General features: G+C 41.9%; 2 protein-coding genes across 2 annotated transcripts in view; one reads left to right on the top strand and one right to left on the bottom strand.

Moving 5' to 3' along the window:
- Positions 1-43: 43 nt before the first annotated feature.
- Positions 44-10,730, top strand: Kin (Kin17 DNA and RNA binding protein). Its single transcript, XM_028891523.2, has 5 exons — positions 44-217; positions 3,529-3,623; positions 8,539-8,582; positions 8,669-8,791; positions 9,747-10,730. Exons 1-5 carry the CDS (start codon positions 104-106, stop codon positions 10,547-10,549), a joined length of 1,179 nt encoding a protein of 392 aa, XP_028747356.1. The 5' UTR covers positions 44-103; the 3' UTR covers positions 10,550-10,730.
- Positions 10,731-12,970: 2,240 nt separating this feature from the next.
- Itih2 (inter-alpha-trypsin inhibitor heavy chain 2) overlaps positions 12,971-15,053 on the bottom strand; it is a 37,608-nt gene continuing 35,525 nt past the window's right edge. The window contains exons 20-21 of the mRNA XM_028891511.2: positions 14,620-14,731; positions 12,971-13,260 (exon numbers count right to left, since the gene is read on the bottom strand). Coding sequence (XP_028747344.1) covers positions 13,113-13,260; positions 14,620-14,731 — 260 coding nt within the window. The 3' untranslated portion in view covers positions 12,971-13,112. The remainder of the gene's footprint in view (positions 13,261-14,619; positions 14,732-15,053) is intronic.

The following is a 15,053-nucleotide window of genomic DNA, read 5'->3' as shown; positions in this document are numbered from 1 at the left end:
GCCCCACCCATTTCCTGCTGTCAGTTTTAGTCCCGCCTGCCCCCCCCCAGCCGATCCAGTTCCGCTTCCGGCTGCTTGAGCGTTGTAGCGCTTTTGGGTCATCATGGGCAAGTCGGATTTTCTGAGCCCCAAGGCCATCGCGAATAGAATTAAGTCCAAAGGACTCCAGAAGCTTCGCTGGTACTGCCAGATGTGCCAGAAACAATGCCGTGACGAGGTAAGTGGCTCAGGGTGGCCGCGACCCCCGACCGCGACGCCGGTACCCTACTCCGACGCTGCGCCCCGACACGGAGCGCTTTTCCGCGCAGTCTTCCCCAGCCGGGCGCAAGAGGTCTGTGACCCTCGCCGCCCTTCGCGCGGCCCTCCAACTCCGCCAGAAATAATCCCAGATAGGCGCTGATTGCCATGGACTTGGGCAAGTAAAGTTTCCTTTTATTGGTAAAGTGGAGGTAATACTTGTATCTGCTGTAAGGTTGTCACTGCGTTTTGTTTTGTTTTGTTTGAGACTGGGTCTTCGCATGACTTAAACGTAATTATCTCCCCAAGTTCCCGCTTGCTACTACCATCCTATGGGGGTTAGAGTTTCAGTATGTTGATTTCAGAAAGGTACAAGCTTGCATTCCATAGCAACTAGAAGTTAACTTTAAATGTTTTACGATACTTACTTTTTGTCTGAAATATTTTATAGTAAATTGTATAGTATACTCCAGTTCCAGGTAGTGGTGGTGGGGACCAGGAACCTTGTTTATTAAGCAGTGCTGCAGGGTCTTACACATGCCTGGCAAATGCTCTACCACTGAACTACTTCCTTATGCCTGCCCCCCCCCCCGCCCATTTATATTATCTTTTTTTTGGGGGGGGTCCTTTTGTTTTGATTTTTCGAGACAGGGTTTCTTGGCTGTCCTGGAACTCACTCTATAGACCAGGCTGGCCTCAAACTCACAGAGATCCGCTTGCCTCTGCCTCCTGAGTGCTGGGATTAAAGGTGTGAGCCACCACCGCCCGACTATTATTTTATTTTGATGAGTGTGTGTCACCAAATGTCTACAGATGCCCACTGATGCCTCTTGAGGGCGCACAAGTCACACACACATATGGGGGTCAAAGGCCATCACGAATAGAATTAAGTCCAAAGGACTCCAGAAGCTTCGACAACAACTTGTAGTTGGTTATTTCCTTCCAGCTTAAGGGCCCTGGGGATTGAAATCAGGTTGTCAATGTTTTGCAGTGAGCACCTTTTCTTACTGGCTCGCTGTTACCTCCTCCTTCTCCTCCTCCTCCTTCTTTTTTGTTTTTTTTTTTTCGAGACAAGGTTTTTCCTTTGCACCTTTCCTAACTCTCTTTGTAGACCAGGCTAGCCTCGAACTCACAGAGATCCGCCTGCCTCTTCCTCCTGAGTGCTGAGATTAAAGGTGTTCGCCACCACCGCCCAGCTTCAAACCTCTGGCTTACTTACAGTCAGTCATTTCTTAATCTTTTATTTGTCCATGGGCCACCTATAATTTTTGCCTAATTTGTGCACTACCTGAAAGAAATGGTTATTTCAATTTTACTTCAAAAGCAGTTTGGTAACAAAATATATATAAAAAGGGAAACAAAATGTTACTAAATTGTAGAAACATGAAGGAATGGATTGGGAAGGGTGGAAGGGATAGATGTCATGGGCCTTGGCTTCTTCCTTCTCAGTTTTCCCGCATTGCAAGATAGGAACAGAAAAGAGAACTGTAAGAGCCAACATCCTCCTTCCCTTGACCACCTTTGAAATAGGGAAGGCAGCGAATTTACCCAAGGACAGACAGCCACAATCAGAAGAACCTGACAAAGAAAACTGGCAATTACCAGAACTAGTCATTTATCTTCTTCTCATGAGAACTTAATTTCAGAATAACATCTGAGGATAATCAAGTAGGTGCAGGTGTGGTGGCACATGCTTCTGATTTCAGCACTTCAGAGGCAGAGATGGGAAGATCACAAGTTTCAGGCCAGGATGTACTAACACAGTGAGACCCTGTCTCAAAAAAAAAAAAAAAAAAAAAAGGTGTTGACAAGCTAGACAAACAGGCAGAATTTCAGAGCATCAATCTGTTGGTTCTTACTCTTAGATAGAGGAAAGTATATGTATATGAGTGCTCTATTTGCATGTATGCTGTTTAAAAAATTATTTATGCATATGAGTGTTCTATTTGCATGTATGCCTGCATGACAGGAGAAGGCATCAGACAGAAGAGGCCATCAGATCCTGTTATAGGTGGTTGTGAGCCACCATGTGGTTGCTGGGAATTGAACTCAGGACCTCTGCAAGAGCTACGTATGTACTATTGAAATTTCAGGTTCAGATAAGGTAGAAGAAATATACCAAGACATATATGTTGTTTTTAAGTTTTTATTTGTTTGTGAATGTTAGAAGAGGTGCTGGGTCCCCTGGGGCTGTAACCTTGTGAATGTTACAGAGAGTGTTGTGAGCAGCCTGATGTAGGTGCTGGGAACTGAACTGAACTTTAGGTCCTTGGCAAGAGCAGCGGGTTCTCTTAACCACTGAACCATTTCTAGCCTTAGCTTGCTTTTTTTTTTTAATAGTCTTAAAAAGTATAGCTATAATACAGTTAACAAAATTTAAGTAATAGGTCTTTTGGATAATAAACTAAAGTAGAAGAAAATAAGAGAAAAGAGTGTCTGTAGGGGAAATCAGAGACATCATTTTTTGTTTCATTGCATCCCTCCAGGATCTTGCTAAGAAGCAGATGCTCAGTAAAAACTATTCAATCCCCACCATGAAGTCGTGAAGTCGGTGTCTGGCAGCATTATAAATGGCTATTTTACAGCACCACTTTCCATCTCTTGACCTTGACTGCTCTGTAATTGGCAGGGTTGCAAGACTCAGCTCTGTGGCAAGCAAAATGCAAAACAGGCCTGCAGAAAGGTCTCAGTTAGTGCAGTATCCCCCACGCATGTGTGAGGACCTGCATTTGGATCACCAGTACCTGTGTAAACTAATTAAGGGAGGCAGAAGCAAGAGGATCCCTGGAGCTTACTTGGTGGCTAATCTTCCTGAACCTGTGAGCTCCAGGTTCCATGAGAGATCCCATCTCAAAAGAAGTAGCTGGAGAGCAATAGGACCTGCTACCCACCCACCTATGGTCTACACACACACACTCACACTAGAGTGTGGTTAGAGCTAGTGATTTGATTTTGTAAAAATAATTTATCAGGACTGGAGAATGGCTCAATGGTTAAGAGCACTGGCTACTCTTCCAGAGAACCAAGGTTCTATTTCCAGCACCCTACTGTCTGTAACTCCTGTTACAGTGGATCCAATAGTCTGACCCCCACAGACACAACACATAAGGTGGTCCACAGGTATACATGCAGGCAAAACACCCATGCATAATTTTAAAAGTTAAAAAAGAATTTTTTAAATTAAATTAATTTTAATTAATTAAAGAATGCATTTGCAGGCTTAAGGAACTACTCAGGAGAGTGCTGTGATATGTAGATGAGAGTTTAACTACTTCACATTTTTTTCTGTAGAATGGCTTTAAGTGCCACTGTATGTCTGAATCTCATCAAAGACAACTGTTGCTGGCTTCAGAAAACCCTCAGCAGTTCATGGATTATTTTTCAGAGTAAGTACCTCAAAGACATTCTTACCTCTTAAATGTTACTCAGTTGGCCATGTAATTTTGGAAGTGCTTAGTATTTTACGTAGGAGATCTGTTGTCCCTGATGTGTTGAGATGGCTGGAGTCTTTCTGTGCTCAGTCTTTGTCTTCTTTTGAAATTAAGAACAGTATGCCACTGTGACCAAAGTGTATCTTAGAACTGTCCTTCCTTCCTTTCAGTTCAGCACTGCCCAGCCTCACATCTTTCCCCTTGCAGGGGTTTTGAGGTGGCGCCCTGGGATAAGCTTCCTGAGGAGTGTTTCTGTGCTTTAGTATTCTCATGGGTATGATGGCACTCAAGTGTCACCCTGACCCACCTGGCAGGCTCCTGCATAGGACCGGAAGAAGAGTGAGAGGCCTAATGTTTTTAAAGGGCTCAGAAGCGTGTCTAGTACTAAAAATGATTTTCTGTTGATTATTAGCAGTGCTAGTCTTTTTTTTTTTTTTTTCAAACTTCTAGATATTTTCTGAGGATCCCTTTATACATATGTTTGAAGATTCTAAAGGGCTTTTGTCTCTATGAGTTATATGTGTCAACATTTGAAATTAAATCTAAAAAAATTACAAATATTTATTAGTCTATTTAAAAATACTAATACATTTACCCTATGTTCAAATATAACGGGGACTTGGGAGAGGACTCAGAGGATAAAGTACTTGCCATACACATTTGAGTTGCAATCTGCAGCATCATCATAGAAACCAAACATAATCCCAATGTTCAGAAGGCAGAGACAGTGGATCTCTGGGGCAAGCCACTAGCTAGACTAGCTAAATTGGTGAGCTCTTGGTTTAGCAAGAGATCCTGCCTCAATAAATAAAATGAAGAGCAATCAAGAAAGACATTTAGTTGATCTCTGGCCTCCATACATACACAGAATGCATATGTACTTACACTCGATAGGGTCTCTCTTTTTTTTTCCTTGATTTAAGACAGGATCTCACTATGTAGCAAAGGTTAGTCTTAAACTCACAATGTTCTTGCCTCAGCCCCACAAATGCTGTAATTACAGGTATGTTCCATCACAACTGGCTGAGATTTTTAATTAAAAAAAACAAACAAACAAACAAACCACAAAAACAAACCAAAGCAACATACTATATTTTCCGAATACAAAAACATGTATTTTACATTTTTGCAAATCTCTTCAATATCTTGCTTAATAGGCAGCTGAATGCTCACCTTGCTTCCACATTTAGTCTGTTAAAATGTTTCGATTGAGGAATATAAAGGAAGTTCAGCTTTGCCATAGATGGTTTGTTAGAAGGGGAAGCACTCTAGGATCTTTCCAAAGAAGTTAAATTGTTCTTTGATAGTGCATTGAGATAGAGTGTGCGCAAGCTTCTTAGAGTAGTTCTAATACAGACTCTGAAAGCAGGACATGCATATTCTGTTGAATTAAAATACACTGGTCTACTTTTTGCATGGATCTTATACATATGCGTGGTCTTGTAATACATGTGAGTCTCTTGAAAAATATCAGTTAACTGAGTTACAAATACTTTGCTTTCAAATAGTGACCCCACATACTATACAGTGTCATCTGATGGTACTCATTAATAGCACAGATGTTGTCAAAACAGCTCTGACTTTGAGAGGTATGTTGAGCTCACAGTGGCAGGTTCTACTTGCCAGAATTCTAATCATGACTCAGGAGCTCCAATCTCATCATTGGCAGCACATTGCCTGTTCTTTTACCCAACTCAGCAGTCTTACTTTTGAGGACGTGTCTGCCAAATGCCCAGTTTGGAATAATGGTAGTTTATGTCTTTTTGTCTTTTATGTCCCATGAGAAAAGGTATTCAACTCACAGCTCAATTGCACGGTGCTTTTCTCACAGCAGCTGTGATGCACAGTGGTGGTAGTTCATCTGTAATTTTCATTTTATCATGGACTGTTAGCAAGGTGATTTGAAGGCTGTGATTTAATACAACCAACAAATTTTACTGCTCGATGGGGACATTTTGGATAAAGCCAGTGTTGTTTTTCAGTGATTGGTGTGGTGTCACAGAATACATCATTGTCAGATAGCTTGAGATCACTACCTGTGACCTTGTCTGTATGCTAAGCTGCTGGTTGGTTTACCTTCCATCTTCAGAATATTTATGCATGCATTCATTTGTGTTTTGAAACAGGGTCTTATTATGTAGTTCTGACTGACTCGGTACTCACTCTGTAGTACAGGCTGGTCTCTGATTCAGATCTGTCCTCTTACCTGAGCCTCCTTAGTGCTGGTATGATATGTGTCTACCACGAAGCCCATTTTCTTTCCATTGCTTTTAATCTTATCACTGCAAAACACCACAATGACAAAGGTAAAATTAGTTTAGTCTGTGAACTACCTAAAACCATCCTGAGTACCACCAGATGCTCAGGCCACACACCGGGAAAGAACATTGTGACAAGTGCTAGACACTTCCTGCCTTTACCTGCTTTCTACCTCCTGTTCATGACACTGCCTCCTGTCTGTCCTTCAGTCTCTTGAAGTCACTTGTGGCTTTTCCCCATCCTCGTCGTCCTTGGTCTGTCTTCAGTGGCTAATGCTTGTAACCTTTCACTGACATGCTTCTCTCTTGTGGGTTCTTCCATGGCCGCCTTCCTTCTTCTTCCTTTTCCTCCTTCTTCCTTCTCGTAGCTCCTCAAATACCAGAAAGTTCTTCAGGATGATTCTCTGATCTTTTTGTCTCGTCCCACAGTCACCATAAGTCACATTTTTTAACTGTTGCCTTTTTGGTAGGTGTCTCCTAACCCCCGTTCTTGACGTTCTTTTCTGCCATTTGTCCTAAGTTACAGATGATTTTTTTCCTTGACAGAAAAGCTCTGCTTTTCTGAAAGCTAGTTCACAATCACATTTCTTTGATTTTTATTTTTAAAAGTTTATTTTACATGTATGAATGTTTTGCCTGCATGTATGTATGTGTACCATGAGTGGTAGGTACATGGAGGCCAGAAGAGGGCAATAGATCTCCTGGAACTGGAATTAGGATGGTTGTGAGTCGGTAATCGAACCTGGGTCCTTTCCAAGAGCAACAAGTGCTCTAAACCACTGATCTCTCCAGACCTGGAGGCAGCATTTCTGAAGTTTAACTCAGAATGTTACCCACCAGACCTCGTTGTCAGCTAATAGAACTCCAGTCCACTCGGAACCTCTTACCTAGTCTGTGTGATGCCCTTCAAACTTAGGTCCTTCCCACTCTTTCTGCCCTAGTAGTGGTTCCCAGCATCTCTCATTTCACGATTCCTCACTGTTGTTCTTTTCTACCCAGTGTTCTACAAACAGTTGTGTGTACAGGATTAGCTTAGATTTAGAGTGATGGCAGAACCCGCACCTGGCTTCTCATTCAGGAGATCTTGGATGGGGTCAGAGATTGTACATTTCTGTAACATTCCCAAATGATAGTGTGCTGCTGGCTTGGGGGAACATCATTTGAGAATTGCTATTCTCTGTTGTCGACCAAGATTTTCTCCCTTCCTCCCTCCCTCCCTGCTTCCCTTCTTTCCTCTCTTCCTCCCTCCCTCCCATCCTTCTCCTGTCATGGTTTGAATACAGATTAAATTTTTTTTAAGTTAGCATGCAAAGTAGTGAGTTTCATCATAACATTTTCAAACATGTTATTATACTGTTTCATAATTCATAATTCCCCTGCTGGCATCCCCTCCCTTCCTGTCCTTCTCCACTACTTGTCTCATCCCTTCCTTCCCCCAAGTAATGCTACTCTTCTGTTTGCAGGCCACATGGATTCTATTACCCTCTTTCTTCTCTCCTTTAAGATCTCTTGTCATCCTCTCTCATGATCCCCTTCAGGTTTCATTACACACACACACACAATTTTAAATCTAGGTTTCACATATGAGAGATAACATATTTGTCTTTATGATCTAGCTTACTTAACATCATGATTTCTATTTCTATCCTTTTTTCCTTGCAAATGTTATGATTTCATTTCTATTTAAAAATTACTTATTTTATGTGTATGAGTTTTTTGCCTGTGTGGAGACTAGAAGAGGGTGTTGAATCACCTGGGGCTGGAGTCAAAGGCAGTTGTGAGCAGCTATGTGGTTGCTGGGAATCAAACCTGGGTCCTCATGGGGAGCAGCCACTGGTGTTATTGGCTGAACCATCTTTTCAGCCTCTTTATTTCCTTTATGGCTGTATAAACCATGGTTATCTTTCAAATTACAGTGTTTAATTAATTTTTCAAACCTAAGTTATTTGGGTTGGAAATGCTTTTCTGTTGCTTTCTGAAAATTAGATCTGTATAGCATGACATTCAAGATTCAAAAATTTAGATCAGAGCCCATATTCAAGCCACATCTTCTCTCTAGTGTCATTCTGCCTCTGCTCACCCTCATTGTCATCCTAAATTCCAGCCAAAGTAGGTTAAGAGTCATCTTTCAGACACACCCTGTGTTCATGGCACTGTTAACAAGGAATGGCCTTCCTTTTTGACCTTTGAATTATATTTCACTGTCCCTATTAAAATCCCCTCTGGCAATACCCTCAAATTTATTTATGATATTTTGTTACATTTCCTTTGTTAGTTGACTTTATGGGAACTGCTTGAAGGTTAAGATATGTCATTTGCTTGTGTGGCCAGGGTGGTATTATTATGCCCTAGTCATTACCACAAAGATCCTATGGTCAACCTTCTCTAAAGACATGTGCCAGCTTTCACCATGGCTGCTTTACTAAAGCCACATTTCAACTCCAGACTGATCTTTGCAGTTCTTTCTCTGTTCACTTTAAAGGTTTATGGCATATGGTAACATAGGTGGTTGATGTGACGTTTGGTCACTAAAGTTTATGATGGCTTAAACTTAAGATAGCGCTTTATATTTGTAGCAAGTACCTTAATATTTTCCTTTCTTTCTTCACTAGGGAATTCCGAAATGACTTTTTGGAACTTTTGAGGAGACGCTTTGGTAAACATCTTAAATATTGCGTAAATAACAATTTCATAATTGTGTGGGTTTTTTTCAGGCTCAACAGTGTCACATTTTGTTTTTAGGCACTAAGAGAGTCCACAACAACATTGTCTACAATGAGTACATCAGCCATCGAGAGCACATCCATATGAACGCCACTCAGTGGGAGACGCTGACCGACTTTACCAAGTGGCTGGGCAGAGAGGGTGAGGAGAGAACAGTGGAACTAGTGTTCTGTGGCTTTATTTCTAGGAGAGAAATCATTGTCAGCTTCTCTCTGATTTTATGGAAAGTAAGGTCTGTAGGGAAATTAGGAAAGCAGGAGGGGAAGCAAGAATTCCATGGTTAAGTTTGTTATATGCCACTCTGGTCATTTTTAGTTTTTGAAACTGGGTCTTAATATAGCCCAGGCTGCATTGGAACTTGTGACCCTCCTGCCTCTGCTTCCCAGGGACTGGGCTTGCAGGCTTTGGATCCGAAGTGGCCAGCTTGAGGACTTTGGATCCGAAGTGGCCAGCTTGAGGACTTCTGTGACAGTGCCCGAGGCATTCTGCTTCAGGCACTTTTCATCACTGTGACAAAATGCCTGAGAAAGTTGATTTTTGACTCACAGTTTCTGAGAATTGAGTTCATGTCACTTGGCTCCTCTGCCTCTGGGCCTGTAGTGAGGGAGAGCATCATGTCAGGGAGCACGTGATGGAACAAAGCCACAAGATGAGGCAAAGGAGGAGCAAGGGGCAGGGGTAACTATAACGAGAAATCAGCAGAGTCTGTTTAAAGGGCAAAGCATTTAGTTGTTCTTTTTCTGTTTCTGAACTTCATACGATGAGAAATTAGGAAGACAGGAGAAATTTGGTGTCAATATTTAGCTCATTTAGAGTGCCACTTTATTAAGTTAACAGATCATTCTGTGTTCATTGGACAGTAAGGACTCTGTTGTAGTTGAACAGTTGTTCCTAAAGTAATTCCTTCGGCAGCTCTTGCTTAGCTGTTACCTGAGCGTAGCTATATAAGCATGGAAGTGAAGAAATTGCCCTGTGTTTCAGGGCTTTGTGTTTGAGGACACTTGATTGTAGTCACTGAATGTGCAGAGATGGAACACACTGTGCTTGTAGTTTACTTTGGATGTACACGAAGTCATGTTGGTTTTCTCCCCCCAAGGGTTGTGTAAAGTGGACGAGACACCAAAAGGTTGGTACATTCAGTACATAGACAGAGACCCGGAAACCATTCGCCGGCAACTGGAGTTAGAAAAAAAGAAGAAGCAGGATCTTGACGATGAAGAAAAGACTGCCAAGTTCATTGAGGAGCAGGTGAGAAGAGGTCTGGAAGGAAAAGAGCAGGAGACGCCTGTTTTTACAGAATTGAGCCGAGAAAATGATGAAGAAAAAGTTACATTCAATCTAAATAAAGGAGCAGGTAGCTCAGCAGGAGCAACATCGTCCAAGTCAAGCTCTTTGGGACCAAATGCACTGAAGACGCTGGGAAGTGCAGCCTCCGTGAGGCGGAAAGAGTCTTCCCAGAGCTCGGCTCAGCCCGCAAAGAAGAAAAAGAAGTCCGCACTGGACGAAATCATGGAGCTAGAAGAGGAAAAGAAAAGAACTGCGCGAACAGACGCCTGGCTACAGCCTGGAATCGTTGTGAAAATTATAACCAAGAAACTCGGAGAGAAATACCACAAGAAGAAGGGTGTTGTTAAGGAAGTGATTGACAGATACACAGCTGTGGTAAAGATGATTGACTCTGGAGACAGGCTGAAACTGGACCAGACTCATTTAGAGACTGTCATTCCAGCACCGGGGAAAAGAATTCTAGTTTTGAACGGTGGCTACAGGGGGAATGAAGGCACCCTGGAATCCATCAATGAAAAGACCTTTTCAGCCACCATAGTCATTGAAACCGGACCTTTGAAAGGACGCAGAGTGGAAGGGATTCAGTATGAAGACATATCTAAACTTGCTTGAGCTTGGAAATTGGTTAACAATACATTGAAATCGTAAAGCATCAAATTGGTGTTAGTCAAGGTACTATGTAACTCTACTGTGTTAGGGGATTTGTTTTGTATAAAAAGTGGATCTATTTAAATACTACTGGATAGTTTGAGTAAATTTATAATGAAATCTAATGTTTTTTTAAGTGTCAAAACTGTCATTTTATCTTTGTTCCTTTTTCTTTCATAAGACCCCCATTGTAGTGGGTAGCTGTTCCAGCTTTGACCTGGAAGAACTACCCCCATTGAGGCTTTGGTAACTGTTATGCCTACAAGGCGGGGCCGAGACAGGAGCACTTAAGACCTGAGATCCGGATGTGCCGGCTCTCTTGGTTCCTGGATCCTAGACACTGGAGGTAGACAGAGCAGAGTTCTCCAGAGAACACCGCTGGACTGCGCTACACCTTTCCCGGACCCTGTAACCTATCCCTTTACTTGTAAGTTACTCCACAAAATAAATCTCCCTTTTAACTATGTAGAGTTGCCTTAATACCTCCACCAATACCCCATGATGGTTTTTTGCCATCATTAAAGAATACCTTAGTAAAGTGTTTCATGTAAGACAATTTGAAAAAAAAAATAGCAAATTCTTTTATCACATTAGTGTCTGTGTGTTTCTAATCAGGCAAGATTGACCTTCATTCTGATGACTCATTAGAGTCACTTATCTCATGCTAAAAATGACCAGTGAAAGATGTCACTTTATTTTATTATTAGAGTCTGTCGAGGTGGCTCAGCAGTAGAGTACTGACTTTTCTTCCAGAGAACCCACTTTACATTCCCAGCACCCACATGGTGGCTCACAACCATCTGTAACTCCAGTCCTGGATCCTGTGCCCTCCTACGGCCAGTGCATGACATGCCGAACAGATGTCCATGCCTGACAAACACCCATACACATAAAGAAATCTTTCAGTCGCTTTTGTGTCCAACCTTTGGTTCCTCTGGACCATATTGGAGAAAGAACTGCCTTGGAACATTCATTAGGTCTAAGGGTGCCTAACTGGTGGCCCATAGGTTGTGAGAACATAGGTTCTTTTATTTTCCATGACAATTGGGTCATGATGTTGTCATTTACAAAGTTCATGCTTGAGAACCAGGCACTCAGGCTACAATTTTTACACACACATACACACACACGTACATTTAATAAGATACTGCTTAATTCTATTAATTTAGGTCTTTTTCTTCATTTATGTTTTAAAAAACTATATGGTGTGTGTGTAAGTATTTGTGTGTGCACCACGTGTGTCAGAACTCTGCACAGGTCAGAAGAGGGCATTGGACCTGGAATTGGGGTTACAGATGAGTGTGAGCTGCCACGTGGGTACTGAGAACTGAACTTGGACCCACACTGCAAAAGCAGAAAATGCTCTTCACTGCTGTACCAACTCTCCAGACCTTTGCATTTCCAGTCTTTACCCTAAAGAAAACTGACTTAGTTTATAGTCATTTTAAAACAGTCTTTAAAACTTTGAAAAAAAAAAACCAACAACTTGTTACTCAGGTATAATCTCAGCTTAGACTTTTTTTTCTTAGTTTTTAGATTTTTTTTTTCTCAGTTAAGTTTTCCCATTAAGATAAAATTCACATTTAATTGAATTGGTTTAATGGTAACTGTGTGATGGATACATGGTCCAAGCTTGTGAACACAGGCCACATGAGACCAAAAGATAGCTACTATGTCTCACAAATAGCAGGTCAATATTAGTCAGCTGAGATCTCAGTTGTTCCTACTGTATGTAACTAAATATCAAGTTATGGTTGTTCCCAGGATCCTCTAAAGAATGCACAGGCTTACCTAGGAAGAAAGCTGCTCGTTTCCAACTGTCCCCGCCAAGTTGTTGGGCCTGTTTGAAATCCAAGGTTGGTTATTCATTTAAAATGGAATCAATCAACATATGTCTGGTCTCAAGAGGGATTACATATGACAGTTACTGATAAAGTTACTTTTATAAGTGATGCATGTTGAAACATCAACTTTTAAAGGTTGGTCACGAGTTACACGTATGAGATTGATTTTACAGAACACCTCTATGGAACTATTCTATATAACTGTTACTCTTGAGTTTTGCACATAAATATCTATCTAGTTTTGACAGTGCTATCCCTGCAGCCCAGAAGTTCAGTGTAAATCTCTGTTATGAAGCGGCTACGAAGAAGTAATGTCCCCTGTTTATTGTCAGTATTCACCCAAAGTCTCATAGTTAACCCTCCTATGTACTAACAGCAAGTGTGTGCTTAATCTCAAGGCTGAGGTGACATTCAACAGTAGATGGGTTTTCACAGTAAACACCAGCTTCTGGGGTTGGTCTCAGTGGCAGCTTGACTCACCACCCACTTCCTGGGTGTCACCTTGATTAACACACATCATCTGGAAACAGACTCCTGAGACTTCTTTGCAAATGTTTATTTTCTTAGCAGGCCTTTTAGACCACTCTAACATCTGGGTTTGTTTTGAGTTGCTGGAGCTGAGGAAAACTGCCAAAAGGGTCAGGGAGAAAATGTACATATACAATTTCCAAAACCACAAACCCTTAATGCCGTTTGAGAAAGCTGTAGAGCTGAGGTACGAAGTAATCCTTGTAGTGTCCGTCGATGAAACCTTTCCCACTGTTGTGCACAAACCAGCAGGGGACATCTGTTCCAAACACAATATCTGTCCTGTAGTCCTTCTGTAAGCCTCTGAAAGGAAAATGGCGTCTATGCTTAGGGAAAAGCCAACACAGGAACAAGGCACAGCTGGAACAAGTAGACTCTTCCCTTTTCTTTGTGCCTTTCCTCTCTCTCTACCCACCCCCTACTCCTTCCCTGCCCCCCAAGTTAAGAGGTGTCGGTGTCAGTGTCTAGGGGTTGGTGCTAGAAGATCAGAGAGTAGCCAGTGTGTCCTCAGACAATTAGTCCTATAGAAGCTGGCCTATAGGGCTCCTTCCACCCAGGTAACAGTGGCAGTGAATAGTAAACAAGAGGAAGGCTAAATAAAACAGTGCTGTAGGCTAGTCTGTGCTAGCCGAGGCACCGCCTCTGTTTATGGATATGTTTTAGTTAAGAGTGATGCCAGCTATTTATGAACAAATTCAAGTCTTCCCCTTAGAGGATGAAGAAGCTAAAATTTTAAAAATACGACACGTTGCCATCAGTGAGTCTTAAAGGGATGGAGTGGGGCCGTTCAGTTTCATTTGCTCATCGGAAATGTCACAGGAGTTTGTGAAAAGGCTCAGTGTTTGCCTTTTGTCATGGAAAAGATGGTCTGTTGTGTTTTGTCATAGAAAAGATGTCTGCCTATGATGTAAGGCAGTTGCTAAGTGGTCTCACCATTTCTCCATGCTTACTGGTGTCTATTAAGAACTCATTGTTTTCTATCTGGTAAGCCAATACCATTTGGGTGGTGTACTCAGACTCCACCATTTTAGTTCATGTGTCTGTATCATGGTGACATATAACTAATTTTGTGATTTAATTATCACTGTAAAGTTACATTTTAATTATGTGGACGATAATAGCATTTCTGTACTGTTATTTTTAATAAGGAAAACTTTTATAAACTATCAAAAAGATAAAAAATGCTTTAAAGTGATTGTAAGCATGAGGGAGACAACTGAACAAGAAAGGGGAGGAATATCTAAAGAGTTGTCATTTATACTCAGAATGCTAAATTCCCGCTTTGAAGTGAAGCATATGGATGGAAGCATGTAAGAAACACTACCCCCAGGAGACTCAGTATATCCATATTCAAGAAGCCCTTACATAAAATATGCATGCCTTTTCTGGCCCTGTGCTTCCTGGATATTTTGTGACCTTTTCCTTTGCTCAACATCTTCAATTACTCAGTTCCTGACTGAAGGGTTCTAACATGCAGATGAGAGCACTAGATTATTCTTTTTGGCATTTCATGACGTGTGTGCACATACATGTGTCATTGTCTGCATTTCATCTGAGCTCTCCGAAGTGTCCTTTGGCTAATATTGTATATATGTCTATTGTCAGCGACGTGTGCAGTTGGACAGCGGCTCCAGTTCCTTTTCTTACGCATCCGAGGCCTACCTGGTGACGGTCAGCTTATGACCTTTCACTTCCATGCTTGCCTCTGGTTTCCCGGGATCTTTTCCTGCTCTCTCATTGAAGATATGGACCTCTGGCTCATTCATGAACTGACCTAATGACACGGAGCACAGACATTAATTTACATGGAATCCTGGAGTTCAAGTGACAGTTCGGTCCTCCCTCTAGACTCCCTTTTTACTTGATGCTGGTCTACCAGACCATCAGTGCAGTGCTGCCCCTCTGATGGCAGCAGAGAAGGTAGGCCTTGGAGAGTGCAGCTCACATCATAGGCATAGGGAGCTTTGTGACGCCACAATGCTTACACCTGAACCCTTCTTAAAATCCCAGCATGTCACTGAGTCTGCTTGTCACAGACCTCCTAAGCCAAGTCACCTCTCCTCAGGCACAGAAAAAAAGTCTTGGCATAATTCATA

This window comes from Peromyscus leucopus, chromosome 5 (genome assembly GCF_004664715.2).
Source record: "Peromyscus leucopus breed LL Stock chromosome 5, UCI_PerLeu_2.1, whole genome shotgun sequence".
Lineage (NCBI taxonomy): Eukaryota > Metazoa > Chordata > Mammalia > Rodentia > Cricetidae > Peromyscus > Peromyscus leucopus.
This window is presented reverse-complemented; position numbering and strand designations above follow the sequence as displayed.

Coding starts and splice junctions, on each gene's coding strand:
- Kin (XM_028891523.2), top strand. CDS start 104: ATGGGCAAGTCGGATTTTCTGAGCCCCAAGGCCATCGCGAATAGAATT. Junction 3,624..8,538: donor TTCATGGATTATTTTTCAGA/GTAAGTACCTCA, acceptor TTTCTTCACTAG/GGAATTCCGAAATGACTTTT. Junction 8,792..9,746: donor CAAGTGGCTGGGCAGAGAGG/GTGAGGAGAGAA, acceptor TCTCCCCCCAAG/GGTTGTGTAAAGTGGACGAG.